This window comes from Lepidochelys olivacea (genome assembly GCF_965140295.1).
Source record: "Lepidochelys olivacea isolate rLepOli2 genome assembly, chromosome: 1".
Taxonomy (NCBI): Eukaryota; Metazoa; Chordata; order Testudines; family Cheloniidae; genus Lepidochelys; species Lepidochelys olivacea.
In genome coordinates this window covers 235,042,989-235,068,984 of record NC_140411.1, presented here as the reverse complement: position 1 = coordinate 235,068,984, position 25,996 = coordinate 235,042,989, and the positions used below count along the sequence as shown (strand labels likewise).

At 39.6% G+C, this 25,996-nt stretch overlaps 1 protein-coding gene across 17 annotated transcripts in view; it reads left to right on the top strand.

The window, feature by feature from the left end:
* Window positions 1–25,996, top strand: part of SOX5 (SRY-box transcription factor 5) — a 422,522-nt gene that overhangs the window by 209,886 nt on the left and 186,640 nt on the right. For all 17 annotated transcript variants that reach the window (XM_084642767.1, XM_084642768.1, XM_084642765.1 and 14 more), the window contains one exon: window positions 15,683–15,769. In XM_084642767.1, the coding sequence (XP_084498893.1) occupies window positions 15,683–15,769 (87 nt within the window). The remainder of the gene's footprint in view (window positions 1–15,682; window positions 15,770–25,996) is intronic.

Here is a 25,996-nt window from a genome sequence, read left to right as displayed (position 1 = left end):
CTGGGCAGGGCTGGGAGAGAGCCACAGGGTGTAGCCCTTTGATTGCCATCAGTGCTCCCATGCCTGCTTTTTAAGTCAATGGACCTAATTTTTGGAAGAACCTGTCCTGTGCTTGGTTTATTCTTCTTGGTAGCCCACACAGCCATCCCAGATGCAGGTAAATTAATTCCCTGTAGAATTAGGTAATTCCTTGTAGTGGGACGTGTCCTGTTCTGGGGTTGAGTGGAGGTACTATGAGTTTACAAAACCTTTAATGCACCAGAAAAATTTTAAGGCCATGATTATACTGCCTCTTTGGCTGAGGAGAAATAAGACTTCTGCCTCTTTCATAGCAGTGGCACCACTTTGTAGAAATCCCCGGTGCCTGCGTTTGTATCCTATTTTATTTTCCACCAACACAACTTGAGTGTTGCTCTTTCCTTTTTCTCTTGCATGTTTACCTAGACTGGTTGGGTGATCTGTATGTGCAGCAATGTGGGAGGGGGTGTAATTCAGTGGTACAGTGTCTATAATAGTAGTCAGGGAGTAACTGTAGTGCTTCTACTCCTTGGCCTCTTTATTGGGTAGTGTTTGCATCCCTCTTTTTCTGTTTTTTCCATCTTCCCTCTTCCTCTTGTTCTTGGTCTCCCTTTTCTTTAGCTCTGTCTTTCCCCTTCCCTCTCTCTTTCTCTCTTGGTCTCTCCTTTTCCCTTGTGCAGGACTGTTACATTAAAGAACCACAGATAATAGACTTCTGTTGGTTTCTCTTCACGTGTTTGGGGATGACTTGTCATAACTGCTATGTGGCTGCACCACTCGTGCATCCTGATGTCATTTCCAAACTCACGAAGATAAATGTTATATCAAAAGGAAACCCAGTGTATTTCCTCTCCCTGTTTAAACTGAAAATAACACAGTCCAAAAAAATCTGAGTGGCGACAAGTGAGAACAAACAGAACAAGGCAGATGGAATGCTGTACTTTGGTGGAGAAGCCGGTGTGAAAATCTTGGAAGATTATTCTAAGCAAATCCAAAGATGACATTTGCTTTAATAATTTTCTATTTAATTTGACATAATGATTTCATGCAAATATCATTTTTCATTACAACTACCGTCCTGGTTTACTGTGAAACTACCTGCACTTGAGAAGTTCTGATTTATAGTATAAATCTTGTCTTTTTTTTTATTGTTCATATCTTTTCTGGCATCTGACAAACAGATATTGAGATTTTCTTTTCACATATGTTGCGCAAGAGCAGTTCAGGATGTGTAGTTGTTTAGCATCAGGCGTACATGCTTTAATTCTCACTTCCAGTGGTAAAACAGTCTGTTATATTTTTAAAGAGACTAGAAATCTTAGTCTAGTGTGTATTTTCTTGATTTTTTTGTTTTCTGTTCTTTATTTTTTTCATCCTTCTTATTGTTTGTATTATTTTGTTAACATCTCCAAAAGTATATTTTTCGAGTATTTCAGTAATATAGTAGGCTCTGCTTCCAACACAGTGGTATATAATCCACTCTTCTTTTGAGCATACAGCCCCTTTCACAACATTATTATGACAACTAAAAATGTAGATGTATAGGGCCATATCCTCAGCTGGTATAAATTGGCATATCTCAGTTTGGCCAGAACATTCTATATCAGTCATTTCTAGAATATTAAGTTAAATTTTTGATACCATATACTTTGAGTGAGCTCTACAAAGACCATATTTGCATGTGCAGGTGACTTTACTTTATTTATACATGGAATTACCTGGTTTTCACATTCAATTACCTGTTTTGCCCATGTAAATATATGGTTTTGCCCATATGATGAATGGTTTGCATGTGATGGAGCATACTGGCTGTGCAGAGTTTTGATATTTAGGCCCTTAATTAGCAAGTATATATGTTTGGCATAAGAGGATCCCAAAGCATTTATCCCCTGGTGGATACCATGTTTTGATGCATTATTTGCCATAAACAATACAATATTTAAATGACAGGTTTCAGAGTAGCAGCCGTGTTAGTCTGTATTCGCAAAAAGAAAAGGAGTGAAATGAACACATTTAAATACTGTAAAAAGAAAAGGAGTACTAGTGGCACCTTAGAGACTAACCAATTTATTTGAGCATAAGCTTTCTTGAGCTATAGCTCACTTCATCGGATGCATCAAATATGCTCAAATAAATTGGTTAGTCTCTAAGGTGCCACTAGTACTCCTTTTCTTTTTACAGTATTTAAATGTGTTCATTTCACGTTCACTTTAGGGAACTAGAGTTTGTACTTCCGGTTTTGTGTCTGCCGTTGTTCTCTGAAGAAGCACACATGGGTGAAATGTTAAGATTGATAAAGAAAAATAGTGTTAACCTTAAGAGAGAGTCTGTCTTATTTATTGTCTAACCTTGCAACTATCTTTCAAAAACAAATACCCTTAAAAATCTTTCTCTCTCCCCCGTTTCCGCATACTCTCTCTTTCACTCCTCATAATGCATCTAACAGCTAGATCTTGATTTAGCCCTCCCCACCCACACTTGCTGACATCATAAATTATCCAGATCTAAATGGACAACCTTCATTAACTGTGCACTTTACAGAAAGCGCTAGCTCAGGAGCTATGCGCTCTCCCACTTTTATTAAAAGTTAAAACGCTCCTGGCTGCCACGGAAAGGGGAGGATGGGGGAGGCACAATGGAAGACAGTGCTGCAGAGCTAATAAATAAAAATAATAACTATTACCATTGGCTGAGTGACCCAGGGAGAAGAGCACTGCCGAGCCATTTGTTGTTCCCTTTCACTTGTCAACAGCAGTGGCTTAAAAGCCTTAGCCATTGTTCAGGGCCTAATAGCACCTGTTGGGATGATAGGAAGACAGCTGTCCAAAAAAAAAAAAAAAGTGTGTGGGGGAAGGAACCAGTGATTAGTCAAGTAACATGTACTTTGGTGCAGCTGCAGTGGGACATTTTGTGTCTTAAAGTAGGTGAAGCCTCCTTATCCCTACCCGCTTTTTCCCAGTGCAATAGACTCCTCTTTCCTGAGCTTGCTGACAAGAGTACATTGTGAACCAGAGCCAAAAACCTACAGGAATATCAGATGAGGAACTGATCTTTGTGTGTCATTCTCTGAGAACAGAGCTAGTTAAAACAAAACAACTCTCAACAAGCGGAAGTTGTGCCTCTTTGACAAGAGTAGAGATTTCTTGTTTTACTCTTTTTTTTAATTGCTCTCTTTCTTTGACAGCTAAGACTTTTCTCTTCTCTTGTTCCCTGGTGTAGTGTTCATGTTAGAAAGATGTAGGAATTCTGGACACTAATAATCAATTGTCTCTTTTCCAGACCTGAAATTTGTGTGCTAATATTCGCAAAAAGAAAAGGAGTACTTGTGGCACCTAAGAGACTAACCAATTTATTGTAGATTAAAAGCACACAATGTACATTGTAAGGAGAGTGATACTTTAGATAAGCTATTACCAGCAGGAGAGTGGGGTGGGGGGAGAGAAAACCTTTTGTAGTGATAAACACCCATTTTTTCATGGTCTGTGTGTATAAAAACATCTTCTGTACTTTCCACAGTATGCATCCAATGAAGTGAGCTATAGCTCACGAAAGCTTATGCTCAAATAAATTGGTTAGTCTCTAAGGTGCCACAGGTACTCCTTTTCATTTTTGCGAATACAGACTAAGACGGCTGTTACTCTGAAACCTGTACTAATATTGTAACAATCTTCTAGGCAATGTGGTTTAATGGCTAGAGCAGGGACTGGAAGTTAGGATATCCAGATTCTTGTCTCTGTTCTACATGGATGCTTCTAGCTATGTGCCTCTGGGCAAGTCACTTATAATCTCTGTGCCTCATTTTTTCCTATCTTTAAAAAAGGAGATTACAGTATGTATCTTTTTTAAGTGCTTTGAGATCTTCAGGGGAATGGTGCTATAGTGCATATGTGCAAAGTGTTATGATGTCATTGATTATTATTTTAGCGGAATGGCTTCTATTTGAAAATGTAATGGAAATAAATGTTGAATATTGACTTTTTTTAAATTCTAGCAATAGTGCTAGATATATGCTTTATTATTATTATTATTTACACCATGTACTCATTTTTTAAAAGATTGTTCAGATTTTAACTTACTGGTACCCTAAAAAGTAGGGGGGAAAGTAGTAATTTCCAGCAAGTGAATAAACAGCAGTAATAGAACCCTCAATAATTTTTTTTAATATTCAGTGTTAATATGCACACATATGTCCAAATATATATTTTGTGTTCTGTACCAATCATTTTCTAAAGGTGTCAAAAATTAGCAGAGCAAAAGCATAGTTGTCTGTTAGTATTAACTAGTTATTATGAGCCCTTAATTAGAAAATAAGTATATTGTTGGTACTAATATGAAAATATTACAGGGGAACTTATTTGCTTTGATCTAACTGAGATAGAAAAATAAAGCTGATGCAAGGTTTAATGGTTTAAATTCCAGATGTTTCTGTTTTTATGTTGTTACTCTTTAAATAGTTTCTGGAAATATTAAAAATATCTCAGTGGCTGCTGAGTTATGATTCTGCCTAGTGGCTGCCGCTGAGTTTGGTATATGGGCATATTCTATCCGCTGCGTGGTATACGGGCAAATCACTCCTGAGAAATAAATTCCTTTTTTCACTTATCGCTGACTGGAATTAGAAAGGCATTAGAATGTTGCATGGGGCAGAATTTCTCTCCTTCAGTCCATAGGGAAGACATTTTCCCAACATTCCACTCTTTTTCTCACACATGCTCCTATTTATGTCATTGTAGTATTGATCAGAAAGGAAAACGTTGGTCTTAAACTTAATATAGATGTATAATACTGAAAATTAGTTGTTTTGTGTTATTTATTTATATTGTTTTGTAGACCGAAATGGAGATTCATTTTATTAATTTAATTTTTTAAAATAAATATCTCTGAACAGTTAGACAGCTTGTAGGGGTTAATAGGCAGGTAACATGCTTCCTCTTTATCTTTTAATGTCATTTAATATATTTTGGGGAGCACTTTAGTCTTTGTCTGCAGTAGAGAGGTGTACCAGTAGAAGTTTTGTTGACACAGAGCCAACCACAAAACGATATCAGTGGAGTGCATTCACACTCAGATGCTTACGTTGGTGCATTCTGCCCACATGGCATGAAGATATATTGGCAAAAATTCTGTTGCACGGGAGGTAGGCATGCTAGTGTCTTTCATGCTGTCTTCAGGCATGCTGTTTTGTGGAAAATTGTCCCATTTGAGAACTCGCTGCTTCTAACATGGATGTGGCAGAGAGAAACACAGCTCCTTCCTACATTGTAAGCGCAGACTATATGATGTTGCCGTGCATGCAAGGACACAGCACTCAAAGAGATTCAACTGAGGATGACTGAACAGTGACAGCAGAGGCTACACTGTTACAGCTGTTCTTCACAGAATAACCGCACTCAGTGGAGGGGTGGCTTTGGGGCCATCTACTGAGCAATGGGACTTGATCGTCCTGCAAACATGGACTAGCCAATAGTGACTCCAGAATTTTCGCTTGCAGAAGGCTACGCTCCTAGAGCTGTGTATTGAATGCACTACTGTCCTGCAGCACAGGAACACCAAGATGGAACCTGCCCTTGCGGTGGAGAAACAAGTGGCAGTGGTCATGTGGAGGTTTGAAACCACAGAGATCTGTCAGTGAGTAGTCAATTTGGTGTTGGAAAACTTGGTGGGGGTCTGCAAGGAGATAAAAGAAGTTCTGTCAGGCTAGGTCAAGTGCAGGAAATAATAGATGGAGCAGGGCTTCCCTAACTGTGCTGGAATGATAATTAGGACCCTTGTCTCCTAGCCTGTGGTTATTTAAACCAAAAGGGAGGGGTGGTCTTGGTGATTAGGCAGGCCATCGTGGATCATTGTGGGTGCTTTACTAACAAAAATGTTGGCCGGTCTGGAAAAGTCCATGACACGCAGATTTTTAGAAACACTCAACTTTTTGACAGTCTGAAAGGAGGGCCTTTTGTGAAGCCATATACTAGAAAACTGCACAGATGCAAGGAAAGGTTATTGCTGCACACTTAACATTGCAGAAGGTGAGAGCCCTATTGCCAGTGGGGATGAGTGAGTGGTCAGGCTGTCTGCTGATCTAAAACAACCTGAAAGTAAGTCGTTAACAGTACCACTGCCAGAACGCTTCAGGTGAGGTACTTTGACAGTGGTGATAGCCACAAAATGTGATCATTTCTACAGTAACTGGTAGCGTATTGTATTTGTACACTGCTTTCACCATTTTTTGGAATGAATTAACAAGATAATTTTAAGGAATATTTGATTGAATTGTGGGAGACTTGTATATGCATGTATGTGAACAATAGTAAAATGACTGCTGGAGTATTTCTAGGTTGAACAGAAGCAATTGCTTCTATAGTATGCTGGATAGCTGACTTTTAAATACTTGTTCAGTGTTTTTAGTGATCTATGGGACCATTTTTGGCTATGTGAATTACTTTCTAGCACTGTGGGCAGCACTACAATGCCAGAAATCACAAAAAAGGTACCTCAATGTTCAGACAATATGTGCTTTATCAACATGCCAGCCATCACACAAAAAAAAAAAAAAACTAGCAACTTACAGATGATTTTGCCTTTGCTAACTACAACCCATAACTATGTATGAAAAAGTGAAACAAGAAGCTGGATGTCAATGCATCACAGACGATGAGACTTACAATCAAAGCAGTTCTCTTTGTTCCCTGAGCTTTTGTCTGCTGGAGTAGAGTGCAGTGGGAACTGACTTAAAAGGATTGTGAGGAGGTTGGTGGCTCAAGGAGCAGGGGTAGGGAGGTATGATCCTGCCAGAGAAGGGAGCTGTTTAAGAAGTCTGAAAGCCACCTGGGAACGTATGTAGCCAAGCAGTTTTCTGTGATAATCCTCCCAGTGGACCTGGTGTGGAGTAGGGTCATGCATACCATGGTGGGCTGATCAAAGTATCTCTGCCTTGTAGTTTCTGGGAAAATCTTAAATACTCTGTGTTAACAATATTTTGTGAAATTGTGCCCACAGACTGAAAGCTGTGTGTAAAAATTAACAGACTGTTCCATCCATAGTACTGTACATGCTACTGTGTGCAACTGGGTGGCTGCTGGCCTGGTCGTGTGTGTGTGTGTGCTCCAGCCTGAAATTTTTTTTATGTTCAGTCTCTTGCCCTGTGCCAGTTGTTCCCCATGTGTGTGCTATGTATATCTTTGTGGATTCATTTCATGATGCCTACATATCAGGGGACAGTGCTACCTTGACTGTAAGAGGAAATATACATTGTGTGGTCTTGAATCTCCAAAGCTTGGTGCACTATATGTGTGTCTGTTTGTGGTCTATGGTGTCTTGCAAAGCTGTATGTAATGCCTTAAAAACACTGCTCGGTTGTTAGAGAACCGTGCGTGTGTGTGCAAATGCTGTATGTTCATGTAACCCCATGATGTCAATTGCACAAAACTATTTATAGTTAATATTGCCTTGTTCACTTGTTATGAACGTTGTCTGGTGCTGCTGTTGATACCAATAAGATCTGTGTGATTAAAATGCTCTTTAAAAAGAGATTTTTCTGCATGCATACCTTTGTCTATCATTTTGATGGAGGAAGGGAAGAAGATTCATTTATAATGTGGACTTAAGGTCTGAGTTTGTTTGCTTTCCAGTGTAAACTGGGAGAGCAGTGGGTTAATTTTGGTCCATTGAGAATGCTTATGCAAGTCTACTTGCTGGAGAGTGTTGGTATAATGGTATGCGGATGGACATGTGGTGGAGAAATGGTGGCTGGATGGCAGAGAGTGTTTACAGCTAGATTAGAAGGAAAGGATATATGGGTTCACACTGTGTTCTCCATCAGCTCTTTCCAGGCAATGCAAACATACAGGCACACCTTGCCAAGTGTTAGGGTATATCAGCTTACACTATAGTTTCTTTAATGGGACATAAACAATCACTTGCCTTCCCAGATTCTCCCTCTTCCAGGGATGACCTGTGTCGGCCTGAGGCATTCAGACTGTCTGCAGTCCAGCCGGGTGTTGGATACCGTTCTTTACTCCACCTTGTTGTCCACTTGCTGGCCAGTGCCAGACACCTCTCCCTCATCCACTGCTCCACAGGGGCTTCCTCCTCCTCTCCTGGACATGAATTGTCCACAGTGGTTACAGGGGAAATGATAGTGTCCCTCGTGAATATAGCAGCCAGCTGGTTATAAAAGACACAGGTCATGTGGGTAGCTCCGGAACTCATTGTTCTCCTTCACCTTCTGATGGTCCTGCCTCAGCTCCTTTTCCTTTGCACAGCCCTGGAACTTCTCTTTGGGGTATCTGAGTGTTGCCATTTCCTTTGCCTAGTCACTGTAAATAGTCTTGTTCCTATGGGAGTGCTGCAGCTGAGCCTGCACACACTTCTCTCCATACAGTGCAAGGAAATTGAGCATCTTCTCCTTGACCCAAGCAGCAGCACAGGACTGAGAAGCGAGGAGCCATGCTGTCCGCAAATTATCAGCAGGGAACCGCAACAGATATGGCTGTGAAGACCTTGCTGGGCATTTAAAAGTGAGGTGGAGTTCTAGTCATTGTGACCCCTGGACAGTGGAGTTCAAAAGTGCTTCCAGACAGGTCACTCCTGAAGGGAATGTTGCATTGTGGGATTGCAGTTGGAGGGCTGCTTATGGGTACAGGTACCCGGGCATTCACATTGCCACTATGCTGATAGAACTATAATAGCTGGAGGTTTAGGTCACTCCAAAAAGAGGAATAAGTAAGCTGGAAAATGTGGAGAGTTTAGTCAGTAGGAGACAAAATTAAACGTGGATGCTGTACTCCAGGCTGTGCTGAAAATGAGTGTTAGTACAACTTTCTAGCGTAAACTAGGCCTTAGAACACAGTGAAACCATTTTTGTGAAAGAGAGATTTGGAACAAATATGTCAATGAAGCACAGTTAAAGCTCAAGTAAACCAATAACAGGTATTATGTTATGCACACTTAGCCCACAAAATATTGGTTTACAAAGGTCATTTTCTATTCATTTACTTAGATCCTTTTTTTTTTTTTAATACTTTCAGAGAAGCTTATCATATACACATGCTCACATACACAAATGTGTGTGTGTGTGTGTGTGTGTGTATAGATACATACACAAATTGGGCTGGTTTCTAGAGCCTACTGCACTGGAGAGAATGTGGTTTTATTCCTGGCACTGCAGCTCCATTTGAGGATTACTGGATGCTGGCATGAGTCTCCAGGTCTCATTGTTCCATCTGAGGGAGTCAGTCTTGAGAGTGTTTGGCACCAAAGGGGGGAAAGGAGGGAGAGTTCTTGGGAATGAACATGAACTGAAGAGCCAGTATGCTGCTGTAACAATGGCTGGCACAGTTGGAGGGCCATTCACCATTGGGTATTGCCATAGGCATTGATGCGAAGCAGCATATGCGAGCAAAAGAGGCAAGGGTGGAAAAAAGGAAAACAAAATGCTGTGTAAATATATTTTGAAGGACATAATGACTGATAAACATACAATCAGGAAAAAAAAACAAATAATTGTTGTGAATTAATCCGTATTTCAGGTCAAAGGACTCTGTTCATCCACATTCTTCTCTTTTGCCACTGTTTATTTTCCAATTGCTGTTATTCTTTCCATATTTTGTTCTCTTTCTCTTCTCCTGCCCTAGCCATAATTCTCCATAACACTTAGCATTAATGGAGTGCTTTAAATCATTGAGAACCTTTGCAAGTTTTAACTTCACAACACCCCTGTGAGTAAGTACTGTAATATCCTGGCTATTCTGTATGTGTATCACTGCTGTCTACTAGATAGAACCAGAACTAGTGTTCTAAAAGCTAGATTCACAATGGAACTTAGATGTCTAGAAAATAATTGGGATTCATAAAGCCTGAGTTAGGCTCCCTATACAATGAATGGGGAAAGATAGGCACTTTAGAACAAAGGTCACAAAAGCCAGGATGCCAGATGGCTCTTCACCTAAGCTAGCCAGTGGGAGATGCTGAGCCCCACCCCTCTCACTTAAGGTACTTAAGTGTGAGCTGCAGGGAGGCATGTCCCTCTGCTTTGGGATTCTCCGCTGCAGCCCTTCTCTTGCTGTTGGGTGCCTATGCTGGTTTCCCCAGAAGCCAGGTGGAGAGGGTGCTTCCTTATAATTTAAATAACATAAATAATGAAAGAATTGGTAGGCCAAAGAGAGATTTCAGAGTAGCAGCCGTGTTAGTCTGTATTCGCAAAAAGAAAAGGAGTACTTGTGGCACCTTAGAGACTAACAATCTGATGAAGTGAGCTGTAGCTCATGAAAGCTTATGCTCAAATAAATTGGTTAGTCTCTAAGGTGCCACAAGTACTCCTTTTCTTTTTGCAAAGAGAAAGAGTGTGCAATTAGTCTGTAGCCTTATGGGTTGAGTGCTCACCTATAAAGTGGGAGACCTCTCCAGCAGGGGTGCTGGAACAGGCGGGGCAAAGGGCTATGACCCTCCCACTTTTTGCCACAGGCCCAGCCCCGTGCTTCTCCTCTTCCTCCCGGAAGCTGGAGCCCAGCCTGGGTAAGAGCGGCCCAGGGAGCCCAGGCAGCCCGTGGGAAGCCACAGACGCCTCCACCTACCTAGGGTGGGAGGGCCCAAGAGCAGTCCCTAGTCCGTGTGTCACCCTCCCCACCCCGGCTCCTGGCCTAGGGCAGATGGAGGGTCCTCAGCTCCCCACAGCTTCCTGAGCGGCTCTTACCATGGATTGGCTGCGGCTCTTCAGCCCCTAAGGCTCTACCACCAGGCTGGAAGCTGGAGCCAGATCGGGGTAAGAGCCACGCACCCTCCACCTGCCCTAGGCTCCCCAACCTGGCTCCGGCTTGGCCGGAGGGTGGGGTCTTAGGGAGAAGAGGAAGGGCAGGGGTGGGGCCAATGAGGGGGAGGGGCCTTGCTCCCCGCCCCCCCATACTTTTAGGCACAATCCTCCTGCCTCCAGTCCCCCTGCTCCAATGATTCGTATTAAATTATTTATTCTCAGTGAAACAGCTTCAACAAGAGAGACTGAGGGAACCCTACATCAGATTATCCCTTAGCCCTGTGCTTAGGGCATGCTCAAGAGGTGGCAGATCCCTGTTCAAATCCGTTCTCCCCCTCAGGTGGAGGAGGGATTTGAACTAGGTGAGTATCTTAATCGCTGGGCTAAAAGTTATGAGGGAGGTGGTCCTCCTTCCATCCATTTTGTGTAAGATCACCTACGGGGGCCTGATCCAATAGTTGAGCTCTGAACATGTTGACCGGATGTGGCCCCACAGACAAGTTAGATGGAGGAATGCCTGTCTTTGTGAATTGCTCTGGGGCTCCGGGGTCTGGACACCTGGGACTGCTGTGTGCATATGAGAGGTACAAAAATATAGGTGCCTAGTGTAGGTGTAGTATGACTTCTATATTTGCAGGGGCAGCTCCAGTCAGGCAATGGGGCCACAGGTGGTGGGCCAAATTCCACGCCTGCCAGAGGCTTGCAGTTTGGGGAGGCAGTGCCCCTTGCCTTCACCCCCTCCCCCCAACTATGCCTCTGGTGCCTAGGTAACTTTTATGGCAGAAAGTTTGGTGCCAAGTGAATTTAGGCACCTGTGGGGTTTGATGGCTGCAGAATACAATTTCTATTAATTCCAGTGGGGCCTGATTCTGGGGTTTAGGCATCTAAAGAAGCAGTTTGGCGCCTAAGTCTTTTGTGAATTTAGCTCAGTGATTCTCAAACTTTTGTACTGGGGATCCCTTTCACATAGCAAACCTCTGAGTGCGGCCCTCCCCGTTTAAATTAAAAACACTTTTTTTTTTATATTTAACACTATTATAAATGCTGGAGGCAAAGCGGGGTTTGGGGGCTCGCAAACTGCCATGTAATAACCTCACAACCCCTTGTGGGGTCCCGACTCCCAGTTTGAGAGCCCCTGCTTGCTCTGTGTGTCTAGGTTCTATGTTGCTAATAGTTAACATAGATTTTCCTTTAACTCAAGTAGATGAGTCCTGTGTTTCTGAAGAAGGAAGAGTTAAGCACTATCACCTCCGTTACTGAGAAGTTCTGAATGAGTATGGCATAAAAGCGTAGCATATCCAGCGTCTGTGTTTGTATAGCACTTAGCATAATAAGGTCCTGCGTCCATGACTGGCAATTGTACTAGATGGCTAGAAGTTGTTACAGTATCATCCCCATTTTACAGATGGTGAAAATGAGGTAAAGCTGTTAAGTGATTTCCCAACTTCTTGAAGAGAGTCCATGTCAGAATAGTGATTAGAAGTAGCAGTTGCCAGTTCTCAGTCATGTGCTCAGATCACTAGACTGAGTCTAGCTTTATGGTTGTACACATTGCACGAGTACCCACATGTAAATATGTAAACTTTCTAAATTGCACAACGTATGTCTATTTTCTAAACAATTTACTGTGTTATTTCTTTTCCCAGTATATGTCTGCCTCCCAACAAAATGTTCTAGGCTTTTATTTAGTTTGTGAAAGTTTCTATGGTTGTAGCTTTTAGGACAATTATGTTTTTTAATATTTATCTGTTTCAAAGCTGTTTATATAGAGTGGATATAATACATAAATTCTAATCGTTTTAAAGATACAGTATGTAAACCTTTCACAAACAATACTCAGAATACATGAACAAGACATATGACATTACTATATAACAAAATATAATCAAACTATAATTTGATATAGACTTTCAGTTCTTCCTTTTGAATGGGGAATGGCCATCTATTGTCTCTAAAATCATAGTATTCTTTTTTTAAATAAAAATATTTGAAGTCTGTAAAAATAGCAAAATTCTGTCAAAGTCCCTCCCATGACAATTGCAGTTCAAGTCAAAAGAGATGTCAAACTACTTTAGTACATCAATTAAGCATGATTACATGTATCTTAAACAAAAAATCCATATAGTGTTTTTTAAATAGTTAACATACAGTATTTCAGCAGGGGAAACACTTATTAGATCACAAGAATCTATTTTGCACCATCAGCATTGCAGAGGGGATTATAATTGTGTTAAATTTTCATATTACTCATATTCACACATTAATGAACAGATGCATTGTTACTATTGGGATTTTGCCATTTGGCCTTTCACATCCCTAATCATGAATTTCCTACTGAGATCTTTACCATTCTAGCAGAAATTCAGTCATTGATACATGGCTGTCCATTGAATTCATTATTGTTAGCTTGTTTGTTGCAGCTCTTCCTGAATTACCAGTAGAGTCAGGTTGCAAGAACAGTAATTTGTAACATGAGTTGTTTCATTACAGTCAATAGGTTTTTATTGACAAAACCAAAAAAAAAAAAAAATCCTTAAAAAATAGCATTGAACTTAATCACAGCCACTTCTATCCCGGTTTATGCATAGAAAGTTAACTATGATTTCTGATCAAGCACCTTCCAATAACATGGTCATGAAGGAGCCATTCATTTGGAGGGACTATTTGTTACAAGGAGGGTAATTGTACTAAGCTGCTGTGTAGCTGAGCTGTGTCTCTGCTTGGTAGTTAATACAGCGGCCTGCAGTGAACCTGGAGTGTTCTGTAGGCTTCAGAAACGAGGCTACTGTTGCTTTAACTCTCCAAGTTAGACAGAAGACTTCTGTTTCTTTACTAGCACACTACAGCGCATATTTTGTCTAGCTGCAGGGGAAAAGCTTTGTCATGGACTTTGCTGACAATAGACTTAAAAGTAAAACGTTCTACTTTTGGTGCCTGGAGGTTCTGTAGCCTATTGTTAGTTCACAATGGATTTCTATTGCTGCATTCCTGCTTTGCAAAGGTTTGTTAGCTTTTAATGACTGACAGTCCTCTATTGCAAATACCGCATTGGCACTGGCCTGTTTATATGCTACTCAAGAATTTTTGAAAAACACAGGAAAAAAGAAAACAGCAATGTTTATTTGACCTATTCAAGATATGTTTTAAAAAATGGTTTCCTTCATGAAGTGTTTACTGGGAAAGTACAAACTTTGGAAATATTTGTAAAAGTGTCTAAAGCACAGTGGAATCTTCTTATCATGAACTCAGGAATGGAAATAGTAATGTTATAACGTTAACATGCAGCTTCTCATAGCTATTTCATTGTGATCTAATTGTAATTTTTGAGCTTATAATTAAATCTTTTATTAATGTAGTTCTTGTTATTACAAAAAAAGTTAGAATAAAACTTCATTCACCCTGCTATTTAAAGAGTAGAATTCCTATAATTATATATTTTTTTAATATTAAACTGGAGATTGAACATTTAGGAATGGTATGTGTGAGAGAGTATAATGCTAGTTTATGAAATAAAGATTTTGGGTTGTTCACTTTCATTTTCCACAAATCCTTTATAAAGAGAGAATAAAATACTATATTATTGGCATTTTGAGAGAGAAAGAAACGTCTGATATGGTTTTATTGAAAACTGCACACAGATTTTTGTGACACTGATTCCTGAGAGCTTTAAGATAGGGGCTCAAGAAGGTTGGCAAAATTATCCAAACAAGATAATGAAGGCTCCTCATAAAGCTTTTTACTATAGGGAAAATTAACCAGTTGCTAATAATTGTATGGTCCCTAGGCCAGACGGTCCCTTTGATAAGTTAACATGTACTCCTTTTATGCTCCTGGTAGGGGGTAAACAAATGCCTGAACAAATACAAATACACATAAACACAAATGTGGAGAATAGCAGTATATGTCTTAGATCCAGATAATAAGTGTGGGTATTGTTATTTAGATGGCACATACTGGGACACTTATCTTTTAGTACACTCCATTTTCTAACTGAATGCAGTACTAATCGTGGGATTGAAAGCTATTGTAATTGTGTACCCATCTAAATGCTGACAAGAATATACAATTACATTGTTTGGAACGGAGTTTAATGTTCTCTGAATTTTATTAGCATTTATATTTACTTATGCATTAAAATTCCACATAAAAAAGAGCTCAAAATGCAAGAGTTAGCGGCATAAATATCGGCCACATCCACACCCTCAGTGTATTTTCCCCTGAAAATATTGAACAAATATATTTTATTATAAAAAGGAAATGATAGAAATCTGAAATGAGAAAATAATGGGTTTCCATTCTAGGCATTGCTTCCCCTCACTTCCCCATTTCTGGATTTTACAGTCTTTGTAAAGCTTTTTATCACACCAAACTTTTTATTATTATTATTATTATTATTTACAATGTCTGAGTTTGTGTGTGTTACTGGAAAATCTTTCCACGGTGTACTTACCACCACACGATGTTTAAACACACATTATAAAGTGGATGTAATTGTAAACACACAGAGGGACATAATTACATGTAGCAGATTTAGGAGCTAATTCTTTGCCCCTTTTTTTACTCTGCATTTTATCAACATAATTATTTTTTGACTGCGGACTAACACCCTGAAATTGACAAGCATCCATTATAAGCAGGAACTTGTTCACTAAATTGAAAAACAATGAATTGCAGGTTTATATGTACCCATTGTCATACAGAATTACTATGGCTTTGTTCTGCAAGAGGAAAAAGCTAATGATTTTGAAACAGCAGGTGACAAAACACATTCTCCCCCCCCCCTTATCAGTTTGTTGATGAAGTCATTATGAATTGGGGCCCAGAATAGGGTTGGCCTTATTTTTAGCAGATAGACTTTTAATGAGTTCTATTGTGGAGCCAGTCATGTTGATTTTCTTACATTTTTTTTCTCCCTTCACTCAGAAACTCCCAGTATTGAAAAGCTACTATCAAAGGACTGGAAAGACAAGCTTCTTGCCATGGGATCAGGGAACTTTGGAGAAATAAAAGGTAACATTGTCACTGTGATCCTACAGAGTTAAAGTGAAACAAAAATAAAATGTGTGTATATAATTAGCTTTATGGAACTTCTTCATGTTTTTTGTTTTATTTCTCATTTCTTTGTTTGTTGGCAGTGTACAATCTCCCTGTGTGATTTTTAATAAACCATGGTATGTCCTAAATGAACAAGCCACTTTCATTTATGTAAGGCTTTTGTTCCATCTTTAATTCTATTTTTATCAATATAAGGGGAGTCTTTTATAGGATTCATATAAAACCCAGCAGAGATTTTCACAGTTGCATATTAACATAGTGTTTAGCATCCATATACAGTAGGAACTACACATCTGAAATCGGAAGGCGATCAGAAATGTTTGCTATTGTTGGTGCAGATTGTGATAATATTGTGCAATAGATGAAAGGGCAAAGTTTTTGTGGTGATGCCTCTAGGTACTGAAATTAACTTGTACAGATATTAAGAGACAGCACACAACATATGTGTGTTAAAGCATGTTCTTTTAAAGTCCTGCTGTAGAAGGAAAATGCAAAATGTGACCATTATTCAGCAGTAGTACCTTCTGTTTTGCCAAGATATTTACCCATTTTATATATGGGAGGTCATTTTAGGAAACCGGTACTTGTTTGTTTTTATACAGTATTTCTGCTCAAAATAATTGTGTCAAACTTGATGTAAATTCCAAAGATGCTGATGTTCCCCTAAAAGAAATCAGTGTGAGACTCCCACTTCCTACATGATAAAGTCAGATGGGGCTACCGTGTCATCTAATCTGACCTCCTGTATAACATAGAACTTCCCCAAATTGATTTAGATGAGTTCATGAAGAATAGGTCCATCAATGGCTATTAGCCAGGATGGGCAGGGATGGTGTCCCTAGCCTCTGTTTGCCAAAAGCTGGGAATGGGCGACAGGAGATTGATCACTTGGTGATTACCTGTTCTGTTCATTTCCTCTGGGGCATCTGGCATTGGCCGCTGTCAGAAGACACGATGCTGGGCTAGATGGACCCAGTATGGCCGTTCTTATGTTCTTAACCCTGTTTGAACTAGAACATGTCTTGCACCACTTACATCAATGCAAATCCAGAGCAGCTCCATTAAAGTCAGTGGAATACACCAGTGTAAAAGTGGTGTGACATCAGAATTAAGCCCTACTTATTTTTAATAGACCTAGTTTTCTGCTTTTGTTTTACTTGTATTGGGACAAACCCTGAAGTCCTTATTCAGACAAGGTCCCAAAAACTTACTCCAGACAGTTTTAAGGACCTGTTTCTCAGTGCACAGTAACACTCAGTAAAATGTTGAAACAAAAGCTGTCACTTTAATCCTAAAAGGCAGTCTCTTAGGGAATAATTCATAGGTTTACACTAAAACTTAGTATTTTATTCATATGTTCCTTTCAGCTTGTCACAAGTAAGCCACCGGCACTAGCTTGCTCTAGTCCACTGACTTACACAAGAGGGAAAGTATGCCATTTGCTCCCCCCAACTTCCCTAGCTAGGGACTGTAACTCATATGAGTCCAGAATAAATTACGCATCTGGTACACTTATTTGATAACTTGATGGCCAAACACAGCACTTCAGCACCAAGTAGCCTGGTGTATTACTCTTATAAGTGGGCCAAATTCTGAATTCTTTACTCAGTCTTTGCACACGCAAATGCACTTGAGCACACTTTCCTCACATATGAGTCAATTGGCCAGAGAGAGCTATTGCTAATATCTTGGCCTATGTGTGGTTAGTACATATTCAAAAAGTATATGATTTAAGTAACCCTACGATGTGGTGTGTAAACTGATTCATTAATCTTTAAGACGTTTTAGGGTGAGGGTCTGTAGGTGGCTTTCATTTCAGATTTCGATGTTTTCTTGCTGCAGCAGCCATCACAAGCGCTCTGGAACTTCTTTAACCCTTGAGATGCTGGAGTTTTAAAAAAATTTACTCCCTGTGATCCTCCACTCTCTTTGGACTGAGTAAAGACTCTGAAGCTTGCTCTGTACTAAGAAGGCAATCTCTTCCAAATGCCTATGATCTTGTTCTGTTGGAGGGCAGTCTTTTTTCTCCCTTCCTCTCTTTCCCCTTCACAAGTTAAACATGAAAGCAGCAGCGACTATAAGATAACATGAAAGAAATTCAACAGCTCTTTCAGTCTTGCCGGAGGTGGGGGGACAGGGGGAGGATGGGGAGAAAGAGTTTTCTTTACTTTAACTTCTGTTTTTAAATTTCATGTTTTGAACACAAGTTGAGTTATTGTTTCATAGCTTTGTTCAAAGCCTCACACCCAATGCATTTTACTGGAACTGCGGTTCTATGGCTGGGGGCATGGTTATTAGGTGTTTGGATCAGGTTTGGCAGTAAGCTGTGAAAACAGGCGCTGGTTTATTTTTCCTACTGACTGCCGTGACAGTTGCAATTATTGTGCATTGTTTGTAGGTGGCTAGAAAGAAAGGAGGATACAATAGAGCATTGCCCTCTGGAGGTAAATGAATTTGGCTGACAGGTTCTTGGGGGGTCATGCAGGCTGATTATTTAGTGCCCAGGAATGTGGTTTTCATGCCACCACCAGCCATGAGCGACTAGCAAACAATAGGTCAGTGGTATTGCAACTGTATTTAGTGAGACAACATGAAAGGTGTGCAAGTTGAGCTGTTTTATACATACACACACAGAGGCATTGTACTGGAAAGAAGTAATGTTTTTTTCCTGCTATGTGAACATGAGGTTATTAACAGTTTTTCAATTGTAATTTTTAAATTAATTTCTCTCTCTCTCTCTCTCTGTATATATATATATATATACACACACACACACACACATTTAAAAAAAAATTTCTCTTTTAGTGATATTTGGAAACGCATTCTCAAATAGTGTTTTTTTATTAGGACATTCTGGAAAGTGTACAGGACTTGAAGATGTTTTGCCCAACTATTTTGTATAGCAAATAGTTTTTTCCATTTAAATGTTCAAAATTTCATTATGTTTTTCATTAGATCCAGGGGAGTTTTACAGGGTTGTGTGCTGCAGATTCAGCATGAGGTTGCTTATTGTTATTGCCTGGGTTTATGTTATTAACATTGAATTATATTCTCTGATAGAGGCAAAAATCAAAGGAAGATAAAGATTCTTCTAAATTCTAATTTTCTGTTACTGTTATTTCTTTTAAATAAACAAATGGTAATATTTTACCAAAGGTAGGGAAGTATGTTTATTAGCTAGAGCAAGCACCAGCTACAACAGGATCCCTAGTTCTAATCCCAACTCTGCCACTTACTTGTTCTGTGACTTTCAGCAAGTCTTTTAAGATCTTTCTCAATTTACCCATCTTTATAATGGGAGAAGCAATGCTTACTCATCTTTCAGGGGGTGCTCAGAGACTTAATTATTAGTTTTATTTCACTTTGAGATCATCAGGTGGAAGGATCCGTATATGTCCAATTAAAGAAAAGGGAAAAATAGTGTTTTATTCTTGTGGTGTGAATGTATGTTGTATTCTTGAAAAGTTCATTCCAGTTTCATACACATTTCAAGGATATCACCTACATTTAAAATTGCGGGAAACTTCCAGAACCAATAGTAGCTATAAAAATTGACATAAACAAGTGTATCCGTTGTATATTATGTGTGTGTTTGTATAGATATATAGTAATGGTGGGTGGAAGAAAAGTACAAGCCTGAGGATGGAGACTTCCGAGGAGATCTTATTTTGAAAGTCACACAATTTTGAATCTGCTCAAAGCAAGTCAATCCATAGTACACTAGATGAAATTCTAATACAAGATGCCCTTTAATTCTTTTCAAAGCACCAAGCAATTAAGTTGTTTAAAACTTTTAAAATATGTATTGAATTAATTAGATATGTTTAAATAGAAATTATTTCTACATCCACTGGTTTTGGAAATGGGTTCAGAAAAGCCCGTTGGATTAGTCATGGGTAATACACTTTATTGGATTCAGTGAAGCAGGATGAGTTTCAGAGCTCAAACGGATAACCCACAGGAGTCTGATTTCCTCCCAGTCCAGCACAGCACGTTAGCTTCCATGCAGTGTAAGGTGAGAGTGGTTGTCTTCCTCCATAACATCAATATTGGCTACAGCAGAGGCAATATGTGGGATGGACCAATGGCCTGGTACAATATGGCAAATCCTGAATTGCTGTGTTCCTCTGTCTCCACACCCAGAACACGCTCTGCTGCTGTTAATGCTATTTCAGTTCCACCAGTGTTACCATTGTTGGAAGTCCTATTGTAGATGGGGGATGTCAGCGGGCGCGACCCGTTCAGCAAGTACAGTGGTAGGTTTCAGTGGGCCTTCTGCACTAGGTTTTCCAGTGTTGCTAACACTAGTGGGGTTGAACTGGCATTAGCAATGGTGAGAAAATTTTGAAAAACTTTCCTAGCATGCATAGGGCTTTTGTGTTAGTCTAATTTATTTCCCATTTGCCAGGAGTTAATACATTTTGATATGTCCCCCACTTAACTAATTTTGAATCAGTATAGGGAATTACAAGACAAAAGTTTGAACTGACTTTTGTTTAAAATCTTCCTGACTTTGCTTACTTCCAGAATTAAAGTACCGGTAAGTTAATTGTTTAAGAACTGATGTTCCTGAATCTCTGAAAGTCTGGGCAAATCTGAATCTGCATTTATTTTTTAAAAGTCCTCTCTATTGCATGGGATAGTCCCCAAACAACTCTGGTGAACTCTTCTTTTTACCTCTTGTAAAAATGAAGAGTCATTGGGGCAGATCTGGCTCTCAACTGCACCCGTTTGAAAGCAGGGCAACTCCAGTGGAGTAACTCCAGTGGAGTAACTCCAGATTTAAATGAGTGTAGCTGAGAGCAGGATTAACCCACCATGCCTAATCTTAATGCACTAAACCCATATATATGTGACATAGACATTTATTTTTAAGCAGAGAGCTCTGTTACATGTTGTATGAAATATCAGTACAGGTATTTATATTAAACTGTGTTTGATATATGACAAAACTGTGTTTGATAAAGACTTTAATCTTGCTTGTGTGTAGTGAAGTCAGGGCATGAATGTATATTCAGTGAACAGTCTTATGACTGCCAATAATGGATTAAGAGAAATAATCCATTCAGTGATACTATAGCTCATCAGAGCTGTGAATTAAAGACATATGTTATGTAGATTCAATGTATGGATTAAAATGGATAATCTGTGAGGTGACACACAGAATCTTGAGATAAGTGGGCTATGCAGATTCAGTATATGGATTGTGACCGATAATTCCATTTAAGTAACACTGGACAAGTTGAAGACAAGTAAGCTTGGGGTAGTGCTCAGGTTATGAGCAGTAATCCAGTGAGTGACATGTTGGATCTCATAATCTGTAAACTGAAGACAAGAGAGCAAAGGATTCCACATTTAGATGTGGGAAAGGAGGAGGGGGTGATTATTCATTGGGCAAAAACTGCGTTTAAACCTTTAACTAATAAAGCACAACTCCCCAGAAGATGTGTGAAAGATGAGCATTCCCTTCATAGCTGTGTGAATTTGCATTTGCAAATTATCGTTTGAAAAATGTTTGCATGTTTCTGTCAGATGTGGACCTGTGGTATTCTTTTTTATGGAGAGTGTTGTATTTGGAATAGGAGAGAGAAGGAGAGTGAGAGAGAGAATCATAAGTAGAGGAGATAAGATATATGTGGTGGTTGGCTTCTTAAGTATGATAAATTCAATATTTATTGAAACCTACTTGGTATCATCTTCTCTCTGTTTATTTACTTTGTTTTTTTTAATAGTAGCAATTTGCTGACAGTGAGCTTTAGGCCTTTGCTGATGTACCAAAAGTGCTGGAGGGGGGAACTTGCCCAGTGGCACACTGGGGAACCTAAATTTTAAAGGCAAACTTGGCAGCTGCTGAAATAGTGGTTGATCAGAATACAATGTGATACTCTCAGCCGGCAAAGAAACAGAGTGTGCCAATCGAGCCACACCACCGCAGTGCCGCTTTCAGGTGAACTTGAAAGACTGAAATGGACACTGTGGCTGGAGGGAGCTATTCTCATTTGTCCCTGCAGGTGGAGGTTAGTCCAAGAAATGGAAATGGCAACAAAGCCTTGGGAGAAGGCCACCAAATAGGATTGGAGGAAATTCCGTTAAAATGCCTAAAAATATTAAAATCGAGAGCTTTGTGACAAAATAGTTAAAATGCTGCTTTCAAGCTGCACTGGACTATTTCAGCATTTTCTCTGAATAAGCATTATGACTCATAATAAATAAAAAATGAAATCCTACTTAACCAAATACCTCTCTTATTTTTTAAAAAGTGGTTATCAATAGAGGGGGAAAAGTCTAAAATTGAATTAATTTAAATAGCAAATGGCAATGGCTTTATTTTGTTTGACCATGTGGAGGCCAAACTCCTCCATTTAAACATCATCCAGAGCATTGGCTTTAAAAACAAATAAACAAACAAACAAAAAGGCTAAAACCAATGTCCTCTTTGAGTTAAAAGTACCTCATGGATGGAGCTGATAAAGATTAATGTCCTGAGCTACAATTACCAGTCTGTCAAAAGGAAGAGCATATATATATACACACACATGCATACACACACACCTATATTATGCTGAGTTTGTCTTTTGTTGCTGTATACAATTCAAAACATGAACCAGCTAGCATAGTTACAGCTTGTTGCCTGGATGGGGGCACAATGAATAGCTGTTTTGAAGTAGTCCTAATACAATGTTGTCTATTCTTTTTGTAACCTTGACAGTAAGTAACTAACCTGGTTAAATACCAAGCTTTGTTTGCAGCCTACTGTACCAAAACTTTTATGACAGCCAATATTGAATATTCACTGAGGACTTATTTCTAGCATTGCAGAATAGGTAATGGACTGGTCTGTTTCAGAATGTACTACTGAGCAGAAGGCTGTGTCTTTGTCCCTACAGAATATTCATTCTTGAGGGTAACAATAGCTAAATATTATTGTTCATCAAATGTTTTAGTTCATTCCAAGCCATCTTCCTTGAAGGCTAAACGTTTCAGACAGTACACATGCTCAAATCAAGATGAATATCCACCTTCTAGGCTGTTATTCCAAAAAGAACATATTTATTTCAGTGGCTCTCAAACTTTTTTACTGGTGACCCCTTTCACACAGCAAGCCTCTGAGTGTGACCCTCCCCCCTTATAAATTAAAAACACTTTTTAATATAGTTAACACCATTATAAATGCTGGAGGCAAAGCGGGGTTTGGAGTGGAGGTTGACAGCTCGTGACCCCCCATGTAATAACCTCGCAACCCGAGGGGTTCCGACCCCCAGTTTGAGAACCCCTGCTTTATTTGTTAAAATACAGAAGAAAATATATTACAGAAAACCGTAGACAGATAACTTTTTTTTTTCGTATTGTAAGCTATGGCTCAGCTAGTACAAATCAATCAGAAAGTTTCCTTCTATTAAGCTGATTTCACATATCCGTATGGAGTCAATTAATTTAACAAGCTAGGTAGCTGTATATTTCAGACATGCATTGTAAAGTAATGGTGGCCACTGTGTACTGAAGTTGGCTTAAATACTTAGTTGAAAATGCCAATTTTCAGATTTTTATGTCCTGGCAATCCCAAAGAGTTACTGGCTTGAAAATCATCATGCCAGCTCACAATAAATACTCATTGTAGTTATTTCCATAGCATTGAGTTGAAAGCATACAGGGGGGTTGTGTGCATGTACAAACGCACACTCACAAAACACACAACAGTGATATAGCATTAATAATTTGGTTAATCACTGACTGGTAATAAATGTAAAAATTTCTGGTCAAAGACAGAAAAAAGGTGTTTAAATTCCATACTTACCCCAGCCAGTTATGTCTGTTTATCAGGGTACATTTCCTGAAAGAGCATAACATAAACTCCCCATTGCCCCACATACAGAACTGCTGTTGACGTCAATGGCAGTTCCATGTGTGGCTCAAGGGGAGAATATTCCCATTTAAAATGAATACTACCAGGCTTTAACACTATGATTTTAGAGGAAACCTAACCAAGATAAAATTAATGCAACAAATCTGAAGATGACTTATATCAAGTGCAATCCTATTGGCTCCAATGGATTTGCATAGGGAGTAAATTAGTACAGAATTGGACCCATATGTTTAAAATAAATCCCTGTGTGTTTCTAGCGACACCTAAAATTACTAAAATGGATAGAACAAAAAATCAAATATACACTTCACAGTGTATGCTGTTAGTTTGTTTTGCATTTCACTCAGTTTGGAGAATGAAATTCGGCATCTGATCCATTTCACTTTCCAGTTCCCTTTGCTTAGCACAATAACATTGTGTTTGGGTTTCCAACACTGCAGGGGAAAGTTAAAACTGAAGAAAAAAAAATACAGTGGTCTGCGATGTGGGTGGAGGGTGGAGTAAAAATGTCAAGGAGAAAAAAAAGGTCTGTTCAAATGAAGTCTAATCCTGAAGTTATATCCAGTCTTGGAAGTAACTCCTATTGATGCTGGTGGGAGCTGGGGCCATGCAAGGACTGTGGGATTTGATAAACTTCCCCCTCATATCTTTTTTTTTTTATTTTAAAGTTTGTAAAACATTGTGCCTAAATTAAAGGCCCATCTTCACTTAAAAAAAAAAATTCACATAACTAAGCAAAAAACACTTGGACATCACCAAGGTTTTAACTAGTTATGGAGTATAAGTATGTTCCCATCCACGCTATTTTACCGCTGTTTTGCCAGGGTTAAGGGTAAGGGACAACTGTTTTGTAACTTGGTTCCCTGACTTGGTTGGTTTTATAGTGTAGGTATGGTCTGTGTTCACAGTTCCCTTTAGACCGTGTCCAAATTATTAGGCCCTGACCTAACAAAGGTTTACATAAGTGCATAACAAAACAAACTGGGAGTACGCCCATTAAATTCAATGGGTGAATGGGTGGACGTAGAGACTGTCCAGTTTGACCAATGTACATGGCAGAGGGGCATTGCTGGCACATGATGGCATATATCACATTGGTGATATATCTCACAAATCTTGGGAGACAGGCCAGTCCTTGCCTACAGACAGCCCCACAACCTGAAGCAAATACTCACCAACAACCACATACCACACAACAGAACCACTAACCCAGGAACTTATCCTTGCAACAAAGCCCGTTGCCAACTATGTCCACATATCTATTCAGGGTACACCATCACAGGGCCTAATAACATCAGCCACACTATCAGAGGCTCGTTCACTTGCACATCCACCAATGTGATATATGCCATCATGTGCCAGCAATGCCCCTCTGCCATGTACATTGGTCAAACTGGACAGTCTCTACGTAAAAGAATAAATGGACACAAATCAGATGTCAAGAATTATAACATTCATAAACCAGTCGGAGAACACTTCAATCTCTCTGGTCACGCAATCACAGACATGAAGGTCGCTATCTTACAACAAAAAAAACTTCAAATCCAGACTCCAGCGAGAAACTGCTGAATTGGAATTCATTTGCAAATTGGATACTATTAATTTAGGCTTAAATAGAAACTGGGAGTGGCTAAGTCATTATGCAAGGTAGCCTGTGTCCTCTTGTTTTTTCCTACCTCCCCCCCCCCCCATATGTTCTGGTTTAACTTGGATTTAAATTTGGAGAGTGGTCAGTTTGGATGAGCTATTACCAGCAGGAGAGTGAGTTTGTGTGTGTATGGGGGTGGGGGGGATGTGAGAAAACCTGGATTTGTGCAGGAAATAGCCCAACTTGATTGTCATGCACATTGTGTAAAGAGTTGTCACTTTGGATGGGCTATCACCAGCAGGAGAGTGAATTTGTGTGGGGGGGTGGAGGGTGAGAAAACCTGGATTTGTGCTGGAAATGGCCCATCTGATGATCACTTTAGATAAGCTATTACCAGCAGGACAGTGGGGTGGGAGGAGGTATTGTTTCATATTCTCTGTGTATATATAAAGTCTGCTGCAGTTTCCACGGTATGCATCCGATGAAGTGAGCTGTAGCTCACGAAAGCTTATGCTCAAATAAATTGGTTAGTCTCTAAGGTGCCACAAGTACTCCTTTTCTTTTTGCGAATACAGACTAACATGGCTGTTACTCTGAAACCTATTATTACATTGTATCACAGCAAACCAAACATGTTGCACTGTTTGAGATATGTAGAACGTCTTGAAAAAATGGCTATTCCCATTTAATGGATTTTCCCCCCATTTTTTCCCCCATGTACACAGGATTT